The sequence below is a fragment of the Arvicola amphibius genome, chromosome 8, assembly GCF_903992535.2.
Source record: "Arvicola amphibius chromosome 8, mArvAmp1.2, whole genome shotgun sequence".
Lineage (NCBI taxonomy): Eukaryota > Metazoa > Chordata > Mammalia > Rodentia > Cricetidae > Arvicola > Arvicola amphibius.
Window position 1 is genome coordinate 98724754 of NC_052054.1, and position 16341 is coordinate 98741094.

The 16341-nt window shown below is 51.7% G+C and overlaps 1 protein-coding gene across 1 annotated transcript; it reads right to left on the minus strand.

Moving 5' to 3' along the window:
* Positions 1 to 5709: 5709 nt before the first annotated feature.
* Agxt (alanine--glyoxylate and serine--pyruvate aminotransferase) lies at positions 5710 to 16077 on the minus strand. The gene is made up of 11 exons (XM_038339908.1): positions 15781 to 16077; positions 15496 to 15688; positions 13768 to 13832; positions 13122 to 13222; positions 11945 to 12015; positions 10900 to 10984; positions 9828 to 9923; positions 9077 to 9146; positions 6904 to 6999; positions 6451 to 6579; positions 5710 to 6049 (listed from the first exon to the last, which is right to left on the minus strand). The coding sequence occupies exons 1-11, from the start codon at positions 16009 to 16011 to the stop codon at positions 5942 to 5944; spliced, it is 1245 nt and encodes a 414-aa protein (XP_038195836.1). The 5' UTR covers positions 16012 to 16077; the 3' UTR covers positions 5710 to 5941.
* Between the last annotated feature and the right edge of the window lie 264 nt (positions 16078 to 16341).

The following is a 16341-nucleotide window of genomic DNA, read 5'->3' on the forward strand; positions in this document are numbered from 1 at the left end:
TCTGGAACTTGCTCTGTAGGCATCAGTACAGGAGGCATACCCTCTCTGGTCCCATTAGAAGGGAGGTCTAGAAATGGTGTGTTGGAAGAGGACTGTATAAGTTCTAGATCTGGCTAAAGCTAACTCTCCTGCTCTGGGCACGAGACAGATCGTGGGAGACACGCTACAAAAGGGTTCTGTGATGCTACCATGCAGATCAGGGCCAGGAAGTCTCGCTGGCAAGTTCTTCAGTGCCTTACACAGGCATCCAACTTTTAACATTTCAACATGACATTATGGTCTACAAATGAGCCGGGTTCCATTCATGTGGTCTGTGGGCCACAGGTTGGACATGCCTACAGCCTTACAAAATGCCCTCATTCCATAATTCAAACAGGACAAATCTTTGTACCTTCTCAAGGTCAGCCACACAAGCAAAACCCTTGGGCTCAGAGGCCCAGTATAGGTTGGGACTTTGTCCTACCTGCCTTGGTGCTTGGTGACCTCTCTGGATCTTGAAGACTCTCTGCACCTCACCTACAAATGCCAATCAACTAAGTGACTATGATGATTATCACTTCTGAGTGGGAACAGTACACATGTGGCTTCTATGGCAAGTTTGTGTTGTGGATCCCTGCAAGCCCCAGCATAGGAGCTGAGGCCCTGGAGCAAGGGATTGTCACGCACAACAGAAGAAGCCCGATACACCATGTGACCCGTTCCCACTGCCATAGCCCCCGTGTGCGTTGGCAGGGGTAGGAGACGATAGCAATGCAGCATAGATCTGGAGGACAATAGATGCAGTCTATCTGGGGCCAGTCAAGCAGGCTAAGGGACAGATCAGTTAGAACAGTGGCTTGTGCATCTCTGTCATCACACCTGGTGACCAGGCCTCCCTGTCACCTCATGCTGGCTTTGGTGACTTCTCTGGGCACTCAGAGTCCTGGAAAGCAGCAATGAGGAATGGTCCTCCCAGAAACAGAGCTTCAAGACAAAGAATTATTCCTTAACTGCAGAGACAAGAGACCCCTGGGAAACACGGAAATGAAAGGAAATTATAGAGGTGAAGGTGACTGCGGATGACATCCAAAGTAAGTACTTAGGAAAGCCCAGAAGTTCTGAAGTTAAACAGTCCCCATACCCCACGAGGACCCACGGGGATGTGTGGGCACCTGGAGATAGGAACTTCCCACTCTCAGTACCTGATGGGAAAAGTCTCCATACCCCACAAGGACCCACGGGGATGTGTGGGCACCTGGAGATAGGAATGCCCCACTCTCGGTACCTGATGGGAAACAAATCAACGAGTGTGCAGAGCTGCAGAAGAACTGTCACCAGCAGCCTGACTGCTTCTGGAGGAGCCTGCCCTGCTCACTAAGAACAGGTTTGAGTGCATTTACACGGATCTAAAATCCATACACAATAGGCTTTCTGATTTCAATAGACACAAATTAAAATAAAAACCGAGTGGATAGTTTGAATTTCCTCCAAATATTTAGCAATTGTACAACATAAATCAGAATAATCTATGGTTCCAGGAATAAGTCCCAGGAAAAAAGTCATCAAATACTTTGACTTGGGCGGCCACGAGAAAATTGCCCATGGAAGCTGGGAGACAAAGCCCACGCAGTGCTCAGAGGGAAGACTTTAGTTGGAAACGTCTAGATGAGACGCTGTGTTTAAAAATCAACTTCTTAAGCTTCCGGGGTAGGAAGCAGGAAACCAAGAGCAGACCTCCAAGATATGGAAAAGAATTACCTGTCAATCAAGAATTTATCCAAAATTTCAAAGAAGGGCTGGTGAGATGCCTCAGCAGATAGGAGTGTCTACTGACAAGCATGATGACCTGAGTTCAACTCCCAGGACCTCCCCCGCCAGGAGGAGGAGAAAACCAACCCCTGCCAGTTGTCCTCTGTCCTTTACACATTGTGGCATATGCACACACACATGTACAAAGGCACAGAGAGAGAGAGAGAGAGAGAGAGAGAGAGAGAGAGAGAGAGAGAGAGAGAGAGAGAGAGAGAGAATATAAATAAAAAGTTTAAGTGAGTAAATTAAGACGAGAAGGACAGTACAGTAGAAATGATCAGAGGACAGATGACAGAGAAAAGACAACACAAGCAAACATAGCAGTTTTGAAAAGACAGATAAAATCAATATTTCTGGCAAGGCTGATGAACAGAAAAAAAAGGAGAAAATATACACCACCAATATAGAGGATGCTGAAAGAGAAATCACTATAAACTCCGTAGACACAAGAAGTCCATGAAGGGGCACTGTTGGTGACTTCATGCTAGCACACTTAGCAGCCGAGACGGGAAGCTAACATGCCATGGGTAGTACAATTCTCAAAACTGACGCAGAAGGAAGATGACATCTAAAGAACCCATATCCAGTCAGCTCTTAGGGGGCTGAGGCAAGCAGAGGGCAAATTCGAGGCTAACTCGAGCTATGTAAGGAGACCCTGTCTCAAATAGAAGAAGGAGGGAGAAAGGAAGAAAGGGAAGGAGGGAGAGACAGAAGGACTCGTGTGTTGAAAAAGTTTTAAATTTCTCTGTTAGGAAAGTTTCCATCCGTAAGTTCTGGGGTTGTTGAATTCTACCAAACACATGAGGGCAAGAAAATATCTCCATTTCTAGATTAACTTTATCAGAAAATAACAGAGAAGAAAGTGTTGTTTAAATCGTAACCTTAATACCTAAGAAGTCCTGCACAATAGCTAAGGGTGGGAGTGTTGTGAGCTCCCCGCTGATAGCAAAATCAGCAAACTGAGGTAGACAGGAACTATAGAAAACCTGCTACTGGTACCATTCATAAACTGAACACACACACACCAAATAGATAAAATTTTTAAAATTAAAATATTCAACACTTTCTCTAAATCTGAAGTTATCCTAGCCATATATATTTTTTTGCAATGGGTTTATGGTCCTCAGCGAGGTGAGAAAGGAAGGTGAGAAAGGGTACATGTTTGAAAAGATGTATCAATGTCATTCAGAGGCAACTTGATTATCTACTTAGAAAAGCCAAAGAAATATACAAAGAAGTCATCAGACTATGAGCCTAGCAAGGTCAGTAAATGCAAGACTAATATAAAACACCATATTAAAAAGAAACAGTTGGAAATGAAAAAAATAAATACCAATACCAGCAAACTTCTTACAAATAAATCTAACAGAAAGATATATGCAAGACCTCTACAGTGAAAACCTGGAACATTGCTTACAGAAATGTAAAGTCATCTAAATTAATGCTCATAAATTCAAAGTTTATGGTATTTCTAAGATTCCTACTGTCCTTATCTAATCAAAATTCCAGAAACTTATTATGTAGAAGCAGACAAAATAAACCTAAGATTCATGTGGAAATTAAAAGGTTTTAGAATAAGAAAATTCTCTGCGGGTGGCTATGGAGAGAGAGAGAGAGAGAGAGAGAGAGAGAGAGAGAGAGAGAGAGAGAGAGAGAGATTGCTTCGTATTCAGACTTATTGGTGGCTGCGCATTTTGAGATAAGGTCAATTGACTTAGGACCCAAAAAAGCAGGCAGAGTAGAACAGATGCCAGAAATCAATCCACAAATACGTAGTTGATGACATTTGCCAAGCTGGCGGGTCAACTGAATGGAGAAAGCAAGGTTTGTTTAACAAGCGTACCGCTGGGACAACTGGCTCCTGCTATGGACAAATGCACTTTGCCCCATGTCCACACCATGGAACAAAGGATAGACCTACATTGTAACTCCAAAATAAAAGACAGAAATATCCGTAACAGCCTCAAAATAGAGAAGACCTCTGGAACAAGATACAAATAGCTCAGATCACAGAAAGAAAAATCATAGGACTTTGCCAAAATTAAACAGACCCGTTCTTTGGAGCCATGAGTAGGAAAATAAATAGGTGAGCCATAGCACAACGAAACCCTTGGCACACAAACATCTGGGTCAAGAATACACTTTCTAAAGTCTATTTTGGAGCTGGGGAGATAGCTCAGTGGGTAAAACATGTCACCAGGCAAGCATGGGGACATGTTTGGATGCCCAGTACCAACATAAGAGCTGGGTACAGCTGTGCACACCAGTAATCCTGGGAAGGAGCAGAAATGGGTTTGCTGGGAGTCAACCTAGCCAAAATGTGAGTTCTGGGTCCAGTGAGAGACGCAGTCCCAAAATTAAGGTAGAGAAACACAGGTGGAAGACATTCCAGAGTTTACCTTTGGCCTTCATATGCACCTGCATAGACAAGTGCATCCCCCACAGGAACTCAACCAATGACTATTACAAACCAGCAACCCAAATAGGAGAAGTCCACATACTGAGCGAAATATTTGAACTGACACTCCTCTAAAGAAGGTTTGCAAGTGGCTAGTGGCACAGTCTCCAGGGGAGGGTAGAGGCTAACGCAGTTAGTTTGACAGTTATTAGAACAAAAGGATGCCGGTCGCCTGGGCAAGGATGTGGAGTGACCGCAGCTCGAAGGCACAGTATCTCCTAGTTGAGGTGGCCTGCAACTGAGATCCCTGTCATTTACTCAAAATAAGTGAAAGCAAACACCACACGAAGCCTTGAATCAGGAGGCCCTTACTGCTGGGTTTATTAAAGTCCCACACTGGAAATGAATCAGGTGTCTGTCCGTCACTGGCAGGTAAAGAGACAGAATTTCTACAGAATTCCAAGGACAGTCAGGCACATGTGTGCAGAAGGTCCAAGATGCTGGGCTGGCTTTCATCAGAGAATGTGTGTGGTATGGGGTGCCACAGCTGATCTGCGGGACCAGAGCCAGGGGATCTTCCACTGGGTGGTTCCTGGGTCCGTTCTTAGCCAAACCACTGTGTACCTTAGTGTGCCTGCCTCTCGGGAGATCAAGTCAAGATAGGACAAAGGCCAGGCTCCAAGTGATCACATGGCTCTGGGCATTCTGGGCCCTGAGCTCTCCTGAATCCTCTCCAAGAACCCCCCTCCTTGCTCTGCTCTAGGCCCCTGTGTGGCATTGATCACAACTCTTCTGTGACTGTGTCTGCATGTCTCTTAAGACTGTCCCTTCTGGTCAGCAGGAGCCACAGGACTCTGTTGGCTCAGGAACCTACCCCACAACTGTGGCCATTGTATTAGGGATGTGGACATAGCCAGGCCAACCATTCTCTGTCAGGGGGTGCATACCTACTGGCAACCTGGTAAGAGGGGGGCTCTCCAGCCTTGGTAAGAGGGGTGCCCTCCAGCCTTAGTAAGTGGGGGATTCTTCAGCCTTGGTAAGAGGGGTGCCCTCCAGCCTTAGTCAGTGGGGGATTCTTCAGCCTTGGTAAGAGGGGACTCTGAGTATAGTTGCCGAGTGTGCCCTAGGTCTGAGTATGCTGGACAACTGAGCCAGAAGTGAGGTTCAGGAGACAGTGAGAGCAGGGAACTGGGCCTCAGGGGTCCCCTCAGGTGAATATGAAACCTCCATGGGGAGGGCCAAGGATGTGGGCCTTCATGGTTATGAGTTTTGATTCTGCGTGTTTGCGGGTGTCTTGTTTTTATGAGTGGGGTTCCTTGTAGGTTCACTTGAAGAAAGCATTATGAGAGTGTGTTTGGAGACTGAGTGACATCTGGAAACTGAAAGCAGCATCCTTAGACCCGGGAAAGGATCTGTGTGTGGCCTCCAGAACAAGTTACTCTCCTCAAAGAGCCACACTGGGGCCATGCAGGCAGCTGAGAGGCCCCCGTTCTCTCTTCCACACCCAATTTGACACAGTCAGAGAAGAGGCGTGACAGGCACTTTATTGATTCTTCCCAGAGGCCAGTGGCCTCTACACCGCAGCGTTATTGGATGGTGATTACCACCCTGTGTCCACAAGGTCCCACCTGGGGGGAGACGGGCAGCTTCACACTGTTCCTTCCCACCTCGCCAGGCTGTGTCAGCAGCTTTGCTGTCCCCAGGCCTGGTGGCCTTGTACTAGCTTCAGGAGTGCATAGTCCGGTGAAAGCTTGCTCATAGCTTGTTCTTAGGACAGTGTTGCAGGGCTTCCCTCAGGGCCTTGGCCAGGCGGTCCACATTCTCTGTGGTGGCATTGGAGCCCAGCAGGCCAATCCGTAGCACCTGGCAGGCATGGACCAGAAAGATGTCAGTCTCTGTTCATAGCCCCTTCCCTGATAGGAGATGGTCAGGTATTTACCACATGGGAATGCCATCCATCTGGTATGCAGGAGGGAAGTGGCCTCATGCGTGTCACACAGGGGCCAGAGCCAGCCTTCCCTTCTGTCCCCAAAACATAGAGAGTCCAGGAGTGGGGCCAGGGAGGGTCCCTCAGGACACAGAGTGAAGCTGTGTGACTTTCCTAGTGTGTGGAGAGGGTTGAGGATATTCTCCCTGAGGTGAGTGACAGGTTGAGAATATTCTACCTGTTCTGGGCCCTACAGTGGCCCAACCCAGATGGGGCGTGTGCGGCAGGGCTCAATACAGGGTGTCTAGTGCCTCTAGTGCTCCAAGTGCCTCCTCACCTTCTCCTCAGAGGGCCCAAGGCCCCCAGAGATTTCAATGTTGAAGTGGTCCAGCACATAGCTGACGATGTCCCTCCAGTTGTAGCCAGCAGGCACAGTCACCGTGGTGATTGTGGGTAGCCGGATTGCCTGCAAGAAGTGCCAGGCTCAGCCATATAGGAGCCTCTATGACGAAGCTCAGGTTTCTAGACCTGCGCTGGCTTTTAGAATCCAGAGAAAGGTCCAGAAACTTGCTCCTTAGCTGGTGGCTCCTGCAGGGAGGGTTCCCTTGGCAGGAAATAGGAGCCATCTGGAGATTGCCTGGGGCCTAAAGGGGTTGCCCCCAGCTTTGGGAGGCTCTAAGTCCCACTGAAACATGGCACTTGGTTTCACCAATCGATGGTAGCCTCACCCTCCCCATTGGACTAGTGTCTGGGTCAACTGGCGGGCATCCCCTTCCTTTGGGCTCCTCACCGGGTCCTTCACAAAGAGCTGCAGGCCCAGCTCCTGCAGGTGTTTGTGCAGATATGCTGTGGCTTCCCTGTGCCGTTGCCAGGAATTCTCCAGGCCCTGTGGGGGAAAAGGTGGCCATGACCAGCAGACAGGTGGGAGCCCCCCCCCCCGGTGAGAGCCCCCCTCAGATGGTAGGACCCACAAAGCTTTGTGGCATAGCTGCACTGAGGTAACTTCTGGTATCCCAGGCCCCAAGGAGACAAGAGGGTCTAAACTTGACAAACTTGAGAATAGAGGATATTTTCTGGGTCTAGAGGGAGAGAGGTGGGTATCAGCCTCCAATGGGTACCCAGTGGGCTCTGGGGAGATAGGCAGGACACATTTCAAAGTGTGTAGGCTGCCACTGGGGGAGGTTGGGATAGTTGGCCACACAGATCTGGTGTGATCAGTCAGGTCCTACACATTGTGACCTTGGACCTCAAGGAAATGTGATGCATGGCCTCTAAGAACTAGTTCTTCCACTCGGGACCAACAATCACTTCCAGGTCGCGTCTTTCCAATCAGCTCCTGCCTCCATTGGCCACTGATTCTGCGACCTGGAAGTGCTTCTTAGCACACTGGTCATCAGGCAAAAGCTGCCGGAGTCCACTGAGCTAACCTCTTTCCCAATACTCTTCCTTCTTCCGTTTTAGGGTCTCAGTATGTAGCCCAGGCTAGCCACAAGCTCTTGATCCAGCATCAGCATCTGGAGTGCTGGGATTACAGGTAGGGGCCACCATGCTTGGCTCCCCACGACTTCTTACCTTCCCCTGTCCATCTCAACCCTAGCCCTTGCTCCAAGGGATGTCCCCCCAATTCAGAGCCTTTGCCAGAGTGTAGGTGACCATCTAGATCACGGGTCACTACATCTGTAATCCACTCCTCATGCAGCAATTTTTTTTGGGGGGGGGCGGCCCTAAGAACGCAAACATGGTAACCACAGCCCAGGGCCTCATAGTGGCTTCTGTGGCTGGCAATGGTGGATGAAGGACATCAGTCCCCAGAGGAATACGCTCAGACTTTGGTGGTTTTTTTCTGTCCTGTGATCTACACAAGTAACTGGGCCTGTAGCCACACTTCACCTCCATTTCCCGAGACTGGACTATGTACTGGACACAAGCCCTGACCCAGTCACACCCAGCTGGCCTGGGACCTGCACATGCCTGCAGACAGCCAACCCCTACTTGACTCTGCTGAGTGCTGCGGTGGCCAGGTGTGCCCCCAAGGCTTCGGTGAACACTATCTTGGCTAGCGATACAGAAGCCACAAGGGGTGCACTGGCTTGTGTCTGACGGTGGGGTTATAATGAAACCTAAGATAGTTGGGAATGGTGGATCCTGCTTGTAATCCCAGAACTTGGGAGGTAGGATGCAGGAGAATTGGGAATTCAAGGCTAGCCTGGAACTCAGATACATAGCGAATTTGAGGCCAGCATGGGCTACATGAGACATTAATTTAAAAAAAGTCAGAAGCCAAAATAACCTTTTCTTGCTCTACCTGGCTCTCTGGCCCAAGTGATACCCCAGATACACTATGATGGAGTTAAGTGAAGGACCTGGCCTTGAACTTAGATTTTCCAGTCTCCAAAAACTTTCAGCTGAGTAAATCTAACTGTAAAGCACTCCACTGTGGCTTTCTGTTAAAACGACACAAGCTAAGATAGCTATTGATTTACCTAGCAGCGGCTGCATAACGTCACCATGCCTACCTCTCTCAGAGCCCCCACTCTATTTCAGGGATCCCCTCTCTTTCAGCCTGCCCTGTGCTCTGCTCAGTAACTGAAGAGTCCGATGAGAGTACCTCTGTCTGTCCCAGGCTCTGTTCTCCCAGTCTTTCCATAGTTAGTGCTCCACCCTCCTCGTTGAAGAAGCTGTTCCTTCCCTGGCACTCCTTGGGAAGAACTCCGTCTTCCCAGTTATACCACAGCTTATCCTACTGGGAAGCCTGGGTCTGTTGGCAAACAGCTTCACTGCTGTCTCAGGAACCCTCTTGTCCCCTTTCTCCAGAGCAATCTGAGGGCGTCATGGGGAAGGAAGAATTCCACAGGTGCAAGTCTGAGGTACACACAGGTCTGAGGGCCTTCCTTCTCTTCCCTTTCTCTTTTCCTTCTTCTACCCCTCCCTGCCACCTCCTTGAGTAGAAGACCCTCTAGTACCTGCTCTGAGATGAGTGCCAGACTCTCCCTCAGGCAGTATAAGCTGGTGACAGGCGTGGTATGGTGAACTCTGGGGAACAAAAGAGAGCCTGGTTCAGTATCATGGTAGGGATTGTCCCACCCCAGCATCTCAGACTCTATGGCAGGAGCCAACCATATCCCAGGGATGCTTTACTGTTTCAGAGTCACAGAGTCAAGGATACCAGGGAGGGAAGGCCAGCACAGGGCTTGGCAACATGAAGGGAAAGGGGAGAAATAGAATGGATCCCCTTGCTACCAAGACTCCATGTTCCCAGGAAGCCAACACTGGACCCTTTGTGCCCACCAGCCTAGCTCCTTCCCTGTCCCTCCTTGGGAAGAACTCTATCCTCCCAGTTCTGGTTCCCTGTCTTGTGTTTAATACAAGACCCCCTCGGGATGATGACCAAGATGGTTTATGGAATCTCTGGTGAACCTTCCAAGGGAGGTAAACTGAGGCCTGAACTAGGAGGATAGAGCGGAACCAGGTGTAGAAAGCTGATGGAGGACAAGGATTATGGAAATGGTAGCAGACGGTGTTTATTGGACCTGAGCCTCTGGGCCTGGTGACAAGCGAGGCCTGGATTTAAGGGCCAGCATAGGATTTCCCATTAGAGTCTGGCAGCTAAAGGCACAAAGAACTGGATGTGCATGACTGAGAGGAGGCTGATGCTCAGCTGGCACAGGGGCAGCCACCCTGCTACCCTCACCCCTGGCCCTGCCCGACACTCACATTCTGGTCTTGCCCTCACAGCCCCACAGCTTGGCCAAATACGTGATGTCCATGTAGAAGGAGACCGGCTTTGTCTTCCGAGAGTAGACCTTGTGTCTGGTCAAGAGAAACCCATCTGAGTACCCATTCCTGGCTTTGGGCGGTCCTGTGTCACAGATCGGGTGCAGGGGCAGAAAGCCTATTGTGAAGCTTGAACTCACGGGACCTTGTGAGCGGATTCCGGCTTCCCAACCCTCTGCGATCTCAATGGATGTGACTGTCACATGGGTACCTAAGCCCACTGGCCCCACTGTGCTTAGTCTCTTCGTTTCTTCCACTTGTGCCCACGGGTTTGTCCTGCCTCATTTCTCAGGGAAACTGAGGCCCAGACTTGGGTGGCACACTGCTTTCCCAGGTGGAACTTCCCAGCCCTTCGTTTCTCTCCTGATGAGCTTCCTCCGTCTATCCAGCTCTCAGCCCCCACTTTCCCTATGGCACCGCTGGTGTCTGCCATGACAGCCAGGAAGAATTTCTGACCATACCAAAATTGACTCATTTTGGTTGGGACACAAAGGCAGGTTGCAGCTGATGGTCACGACCTGCTGTGGTCTCTCCCGTGACCCTGTCTCTCCCTCCAGTCCCACTGGCCTGGCTCGTGATCTAGACAGCAGGAGCCTGAGATGATGGTGGAACTGCCGAGTGAGGGGTGGCTTGTGCCTGTGTCTGGAAGGTCCTGTGCCGACTCCAGGGAGCTGATCTGGGGTGGAAGGGTGGGTGCTGGGCTCTGAGTATTCAGACACATTGGATCAATCACCCCTTAGAATGATACTGGGAGCCTTTAGAATACCCGCCTCTGATCCTGCCCACAACTGGGCCTGAATATGTTCATCCCTGCCCCCGACCCCCCTGCTCCCACCCCCCACCCTGACTACCACTATTCTGCAAGACAGCTTTGAACACATCTTGGCTTTTAGGACATCCCAGCAGGGCGAGCAGGGAAAGGTTTCAACACGGAACCTTTCCTTTCCACCCTCCAAGGGCCAGGGACACCCCATCTGCATCCATACCCCAAGGTGAGGTGGGGACCACTCACTTGGCCTTCTCACTGAAGGAGATGAGGGAGATCCCTGGTGGGGCATTCAGGACCTTCTGGGAGCCAGAGTACAAGACGTCAATGCCTAGGATGGGGATGGAGAAGGGGATGTCTGAGATCTCACAGTGGAGTTTACCAAATAGGTGTGTCTGTCCAGTCCAAACCATGTTCTGTGACTGGGGGACCAAGTCTTCACTGAGGCAGAAACCAGGAGGCGTATGGGAGAGACCTGGCTTCAGGTCTCAGTGCTGTTTCTTCCAACTGATGACCCCAGGCTGGAGCCTCTTAGCATGGCTTCTCTAACCCTGTGAACAGCCAGGCCTGGGCAGCATAGCATGGCATTCGAGGGATGGCGCCTACACCTGGACTTGCTGCATCTGATACACAGGGTCCCGTCTTTCCTCCTCCTGTCTGCTCCTACTGCAACTGGAATGCCTCCCAAACACCCTCAGAGTAGCAGCTGCCTCCCGCTGCACCCCTACACCCTGTCCGATGGCCTGGCAGATATTCAGGCTGTCGATTCTCTTTGGAGTCTGTTCGGGACCCAAGGTTATGGTGTAGTGTTGATGTGCTGCGCCCAAGGGCTTATGTGTTGGAAAGCTGGTCCTCAGTGTGGTATGGGTGGGCTGGAGCCGCTGAGAGGCCCGAACTATCGGGAAGTGATTGTGTCCCTGGTTGTCTTCGGGAATCGACTCTGCCTAGTTCTTAGGAAAGGGGCTGTTATGAAAGAGCTATTCTTTCACTTCCTGGTCTCTGGCTTCTCATCCCACCCTGTGATGGCTTCCCCTTGTTGACTGTGTTGCTGTCTTCCATGAGGTGACACAGCCAGGACCCATGCCAGAAGTCCTGCCACGCTGCTTGGACTTTCTGCCTACCTAGCAAACTTCAAGCTACAAAACCTCTTTTGCCAGGGCCTGTGGAGACGGCTGTAAACTCAGTTATGGTCCAGCAGTGGGCCTACAGGGACTGTCAAACTGAGCCTTCTGTAGCCTCGGAGTCTGCCAGCATGTGTGATGTGGATTATGGGAGCGGGGCATGCTCTTACCTTGCTGGTCCATGTAGATGGGGACCCCGCCCAGTGATGCTACAGAGTCTACCAGGAACAGGCTCTGGTACCTGGAGGAGTCATGGGCATTGAGGCAACACAGTGAAGTAGAAGAGATCCTGGGAGTTCAGAGTTCAGCCTGGACTGGGTGTCTGGTGGGATGGGAGGCGGGGGCAAGGGTGGGGCAAGGGAAGGGCAGCAAGGAAGCAGGAGGGGTCCCTCTCACTTCCTACATGGTGTTCCCTCCCTAAAGCAGCTCCTAGAAACCAGAAGCAGCTGTATGGTTAAGGAGGTATCTATACTGGAGCCTGGGTAGCTGGGTCATGACCCAGATGGCTCTGTTGCAGGACTTCTCAGAGAACGACGGGGGGGGGGGGGGGGTCAACCAGGGTTCCGAGTGCTAAGAGCCGGCGCAATCTGGCAGCACAAAGGTCTGGGCCTCCCTCCACCAATAGCTGCACACTTGGCCAGCTGCCACAAATGCACAGCCTTTGCAGGCCAGAGTCCATCTCTAGTAACAGCCAGTTATGCTCATTCTCTTCTATCCAGGTGGAAGGCACAGCCATGGGCAAGGCTGGAGCCCCATGGTCTAATTGGGCTTCATGCATGGGCAGGACTCTGTGTGAGGGACTCTTTCAGTGGGTCCCTGCCTACATGGGCTCCACGTCCCTGAGGCCAAAGATGGACGTGCATGGCAACCCTCTACAGCTGTGGAGAGGTCTGTGGCCAACACTACAGACAGCACAACCGGCTTCCAGAGGGGCTACTATGAACTTGAGCCAGTCTCCTGTAAATCCTTGTGTGGGGGTGGGGAAGAAGTGCAGGCAAGGTGCAGCTTTGGTGCCTGGGGAAAGCAGGCTTTGAGATGCACGCACACTGTGGGTCATCCCAGCCTTTGCTAGCCATGGGACCTCCAAGGTCAGTACCACCGTGGTGGCATCTGGCAAGAGGGTACTTGATCCTACCCCAGCCCCTGCATCCTCACCAGATAAAAGCTAGCACATGCATTCAGCCTGGAGCAAACCCTCCCGTGTCGTGGGACAGTGGCAGGAAGGAAGACCACACAGGATAGTTGGGATACCTTGCCGCCGCCAGCCCCGCGGCTCCCTGCCAGCATCATCCAGCCAGGTTATAAGTTTTGTTCCACCCTGGTACTGCCACTCTAGGCCAGACTCACCTGCGGCAGAGCTCCCCAAAGCCGTCTAGGGGTTGCACCACACCAGTGGATGACTCCCCGTGGGTCAGGAACAGCAGTACTGGTTTGTGCCTGGCCAGGCCCTGAGGGACAGAGGTGACAGCTGTGAGTAGAACTGATGGAGACCTTTCCCTGGATCAGCCGGCCCCTTACAGAGGGACATCGGCGAGTGAGGACAGAGTCAGGATCATCCACATACACCCAGCTCCCTCCAAAGTGGAGCAGGCCAATGTAACAAGCAAGAATGCGACGTGCCTCACCCACCTCCTATCCATGTGTGCCGATGGAGGGAACCGGGTGGAAGGCTGTGCCAAGAAGAAAGAGTGACCAGCATCCTCCCCGGTCTATAGGTAGGATGGAACTGACCTGACCTCACAGGGAGGGGCTGGAACCCTGGAGTTCAGTAACAAGTTGTGCCTCCCTAACCCCACGCAGCTGCAGCCACACTGGCCCTGCCCCCAGGGCTGCATCCCAGACTTCATTTTCAGTCAGAGGTAGGCTTCCCACATGGTCCTAGGTACCAGCTCCCCTCTTGTGGCCAGTCCCAGACACTAAGACCGAAGTCAAGCAAGCCCCAGGCCTCAGCATCTCAGCCCAGCCCCTCCCACCATGACTCAGTTCGCAGTACCTCCTCCACCTCCTGCAATGTGTAGTGTTCTCCAGGCTCCTTGATCATCTGGTGCACACGGGCTCCTGAGGACAGGGGCAGAATGGGTCAGTGAATAAGAAACAGGGTGGGAGGACCCCGTTCATGCTGGCTACCAGGTGGCTATTCCATAGAGGGAGTGGAGCAGGCTCCGGGAAGGCTGCTTCTTGCATAGATGCAGTGCTGTCCTGGCCTCCAGGGCTTTGAGAGGTCCCTCCTCAGGCTATGGCACCTGAGGCTCTTGGCAGCCCCGTGGTATAGATAGTATCTACACAGGTCACTCTGGGCACAGCAGGTGGCATGGGAGCCCACCTGACCCAGGTGTAGTTCCCAGATATCCCACACCTGTGGACCAGGTGTAGGTCCCAGATATCCCACACCTGTGGACCAGGTGTAGTTCCCAGATATCCCACACCTGTGGACCAGGTGTAGTTTCCAGATATATCCCACACCTGTGGACCAGGTGTAGTTCCCAGATATCCCACACCTGTGGACCAGGTGTAGTTCCCAGATATCCCACACCTGTGGGTGGAAGACTGAGCGAAGGGAGAGAGGATGATTTAGGTCTTGACCTTGTGCATCTGGTGATACCAGGAACCAAGCAGCTATCCCGCTCTTGTCTCTGAGTCCTATGCCACGTGCACCTGCTCACAACCAGGGTCCTAGCAGGGGAGGGGCCTGAGCGAGGAGCCTAAATGACCACTGTCCTCTTGAGTCCCTAGCCCTGCCCTACCCTGGCTACTTTTGAAAATGGTGGCCGAGGGCCTGGAGAGATGGCCCAGCTGTTAAGAGCACTGACTGCTCTTCCAGAGGACCCAGGTTCAGTTTCCAGCATCCATGTGGGCAGCTCACAACTGTCTGTAACTCCAGTTCCAGGGCATCTGACACCCTCACACAGACACACATGCAGGTAAAACACCAATGCACATTTTAAAAAAAGGGAGAAGAAGAAGAAGAAGAAGAAGAAGAAGAAGAAGAAGAAGAAGAAGAAGAAGAAGAAGAAGAAGAGGAAGGAGGAGGAGGAGGAGGAAGAGAGAGAGAGAGAGAGAAGGAGAAGGAGGAGGAGGAAGAGGAGGAGGGAAGGAAGGAAGGAAGGAAGGAAAGAAAGAAAGAAAGAAAGAAAGAAAGAAAGAAAGAAGGAAAGAAAAAAGGCAAATGGTGGCTTATCAGGAAGTGGTGGTAGCTCCACACCCCCCAGGCTCTCTGGCTGTCCATCAACACTGTGGTCATACTCTTGTGAATCATGCAGGCCATTTGCAAAGGCTGGGATCTCCCAGGAAGTCTGGGAGCACACCTGTCCTCTTCCATCTTGGATGATGGAGGAACAACTGTCCCTAGGTCCACATTTTACAGATGAACAAGGTTCTGAGATTTGGGGAGGGAGTTAGTCTCTGAACTTCTGATGTCCCCCGATTGCTGCTGGAGCTCACCCCAGGGGTCTCCCAGCAGCACTTCGTCCATGCATTCCAGAAACAATCTTGTTCTAACTCTGAAAAGGCCAGTCTGCATTCATCTGCTGGGGCAGGAGAATACCCTGATGCCTGCCTTGGGGAGGAGGCACTGGGGATACAGGAAGAAGTGCCCAACAGGATGACACAGGCCTGATCTGTTGGAGACAGCTTCTGGATTCCCCCAGGAGGCCAGGCCACTGGAGGGATAACATTGGGGGCGGAGGAGGAGCACACTGTCATAGACGGTTCTTTCCCTTACCAATGCGCTCAGCGATCTCTGCAGCCCGCATTCCCCAGATGCCATTGGCTCCCACTAGAAAGGAGTCCCCAGGCTCTAGCAGGTTGAATAGGGCAGTCTCCATGGCACAGTGTCCCGAGCCGCTGACCACCAGCGTGAGGGGGTTCCTGGTCTGGAACACATACTGGATGCCTTGCTTGATCTCGTCCATGATCTAGACAGTAGGCACACAGGTGAGACCCTTTCCTTTGCCCGTCACCAAGTGATCACCACCCCTAAACTGAGGCTGCTGCCACCAAGGCTTACCTGAAACATCTCTTTCTGCATATGGCCAATCATCCTTAGGCCTCCGGCTGCCAGCACTCGAGGAGTCAGGTTGGAGGGCCCTGGACCCAGCAGGAGCCGCTTAGGAACCGACAGGGGCTTGCTCAGGGCCTCTGGGGGTGGCACCAGCAACTGGTGTGAGCCCATGGTCCGTACCCAACCTGCAGCTCTGCTGCCCAGAGTTACACTGGTCTTGGTCAACATCCGGAACATTTCCCAGCTAGCTCTGCGCTGGACTCAGAGGCGAGGCCTGGCTGATGAGTCCCTGTTGCTCCTGCCCTTTTATTGTCAATTTAACCCTGATCGATGTTTGTTCTTCAGGATGAACGGGACAGTGGAGATGTTGAACCTTCTGTAGGGGGCGGGAAACCTCTGCTGTCCCGTCAAAGAATAGCAGTGTGACGTCACACCCCGCTCCCTGGGTCCACACACAGCCCAGTCAGAGTTGTGAAAGTTTCTTCAAGAGTCAGAGAACAGGTACCTGAGGTCTGAAGAACTGAAATATTGTAACCACCCACCTGAGCAGCGGGGGTCCCATAGCAG

Bases quoted from the DNA above. Each gene is read 5' to 3' on its own strand.
- Agxt (XM_038339908.1), bottom strand. From the start codon at position 16,011: ATGTTCCGGATGTTGACCAAGACCAGTGTAACTCTGGGCAGCAGAGCT. The intron at 15,689-15,780 runs GTAAGCCTTGGT...CCTACTGTCTAG, and splicing joins TGCAGAAAGAGATGTTTCAG to ATCATGGACGAGATCAAGCA. The intron at 10,985-11,944 runs GTAAGAGCATGC...TCCCCATCCTAG, and splicing joins CATCTACATGGACCAGCAAG to GCATTGACGTCTTGTACTCT.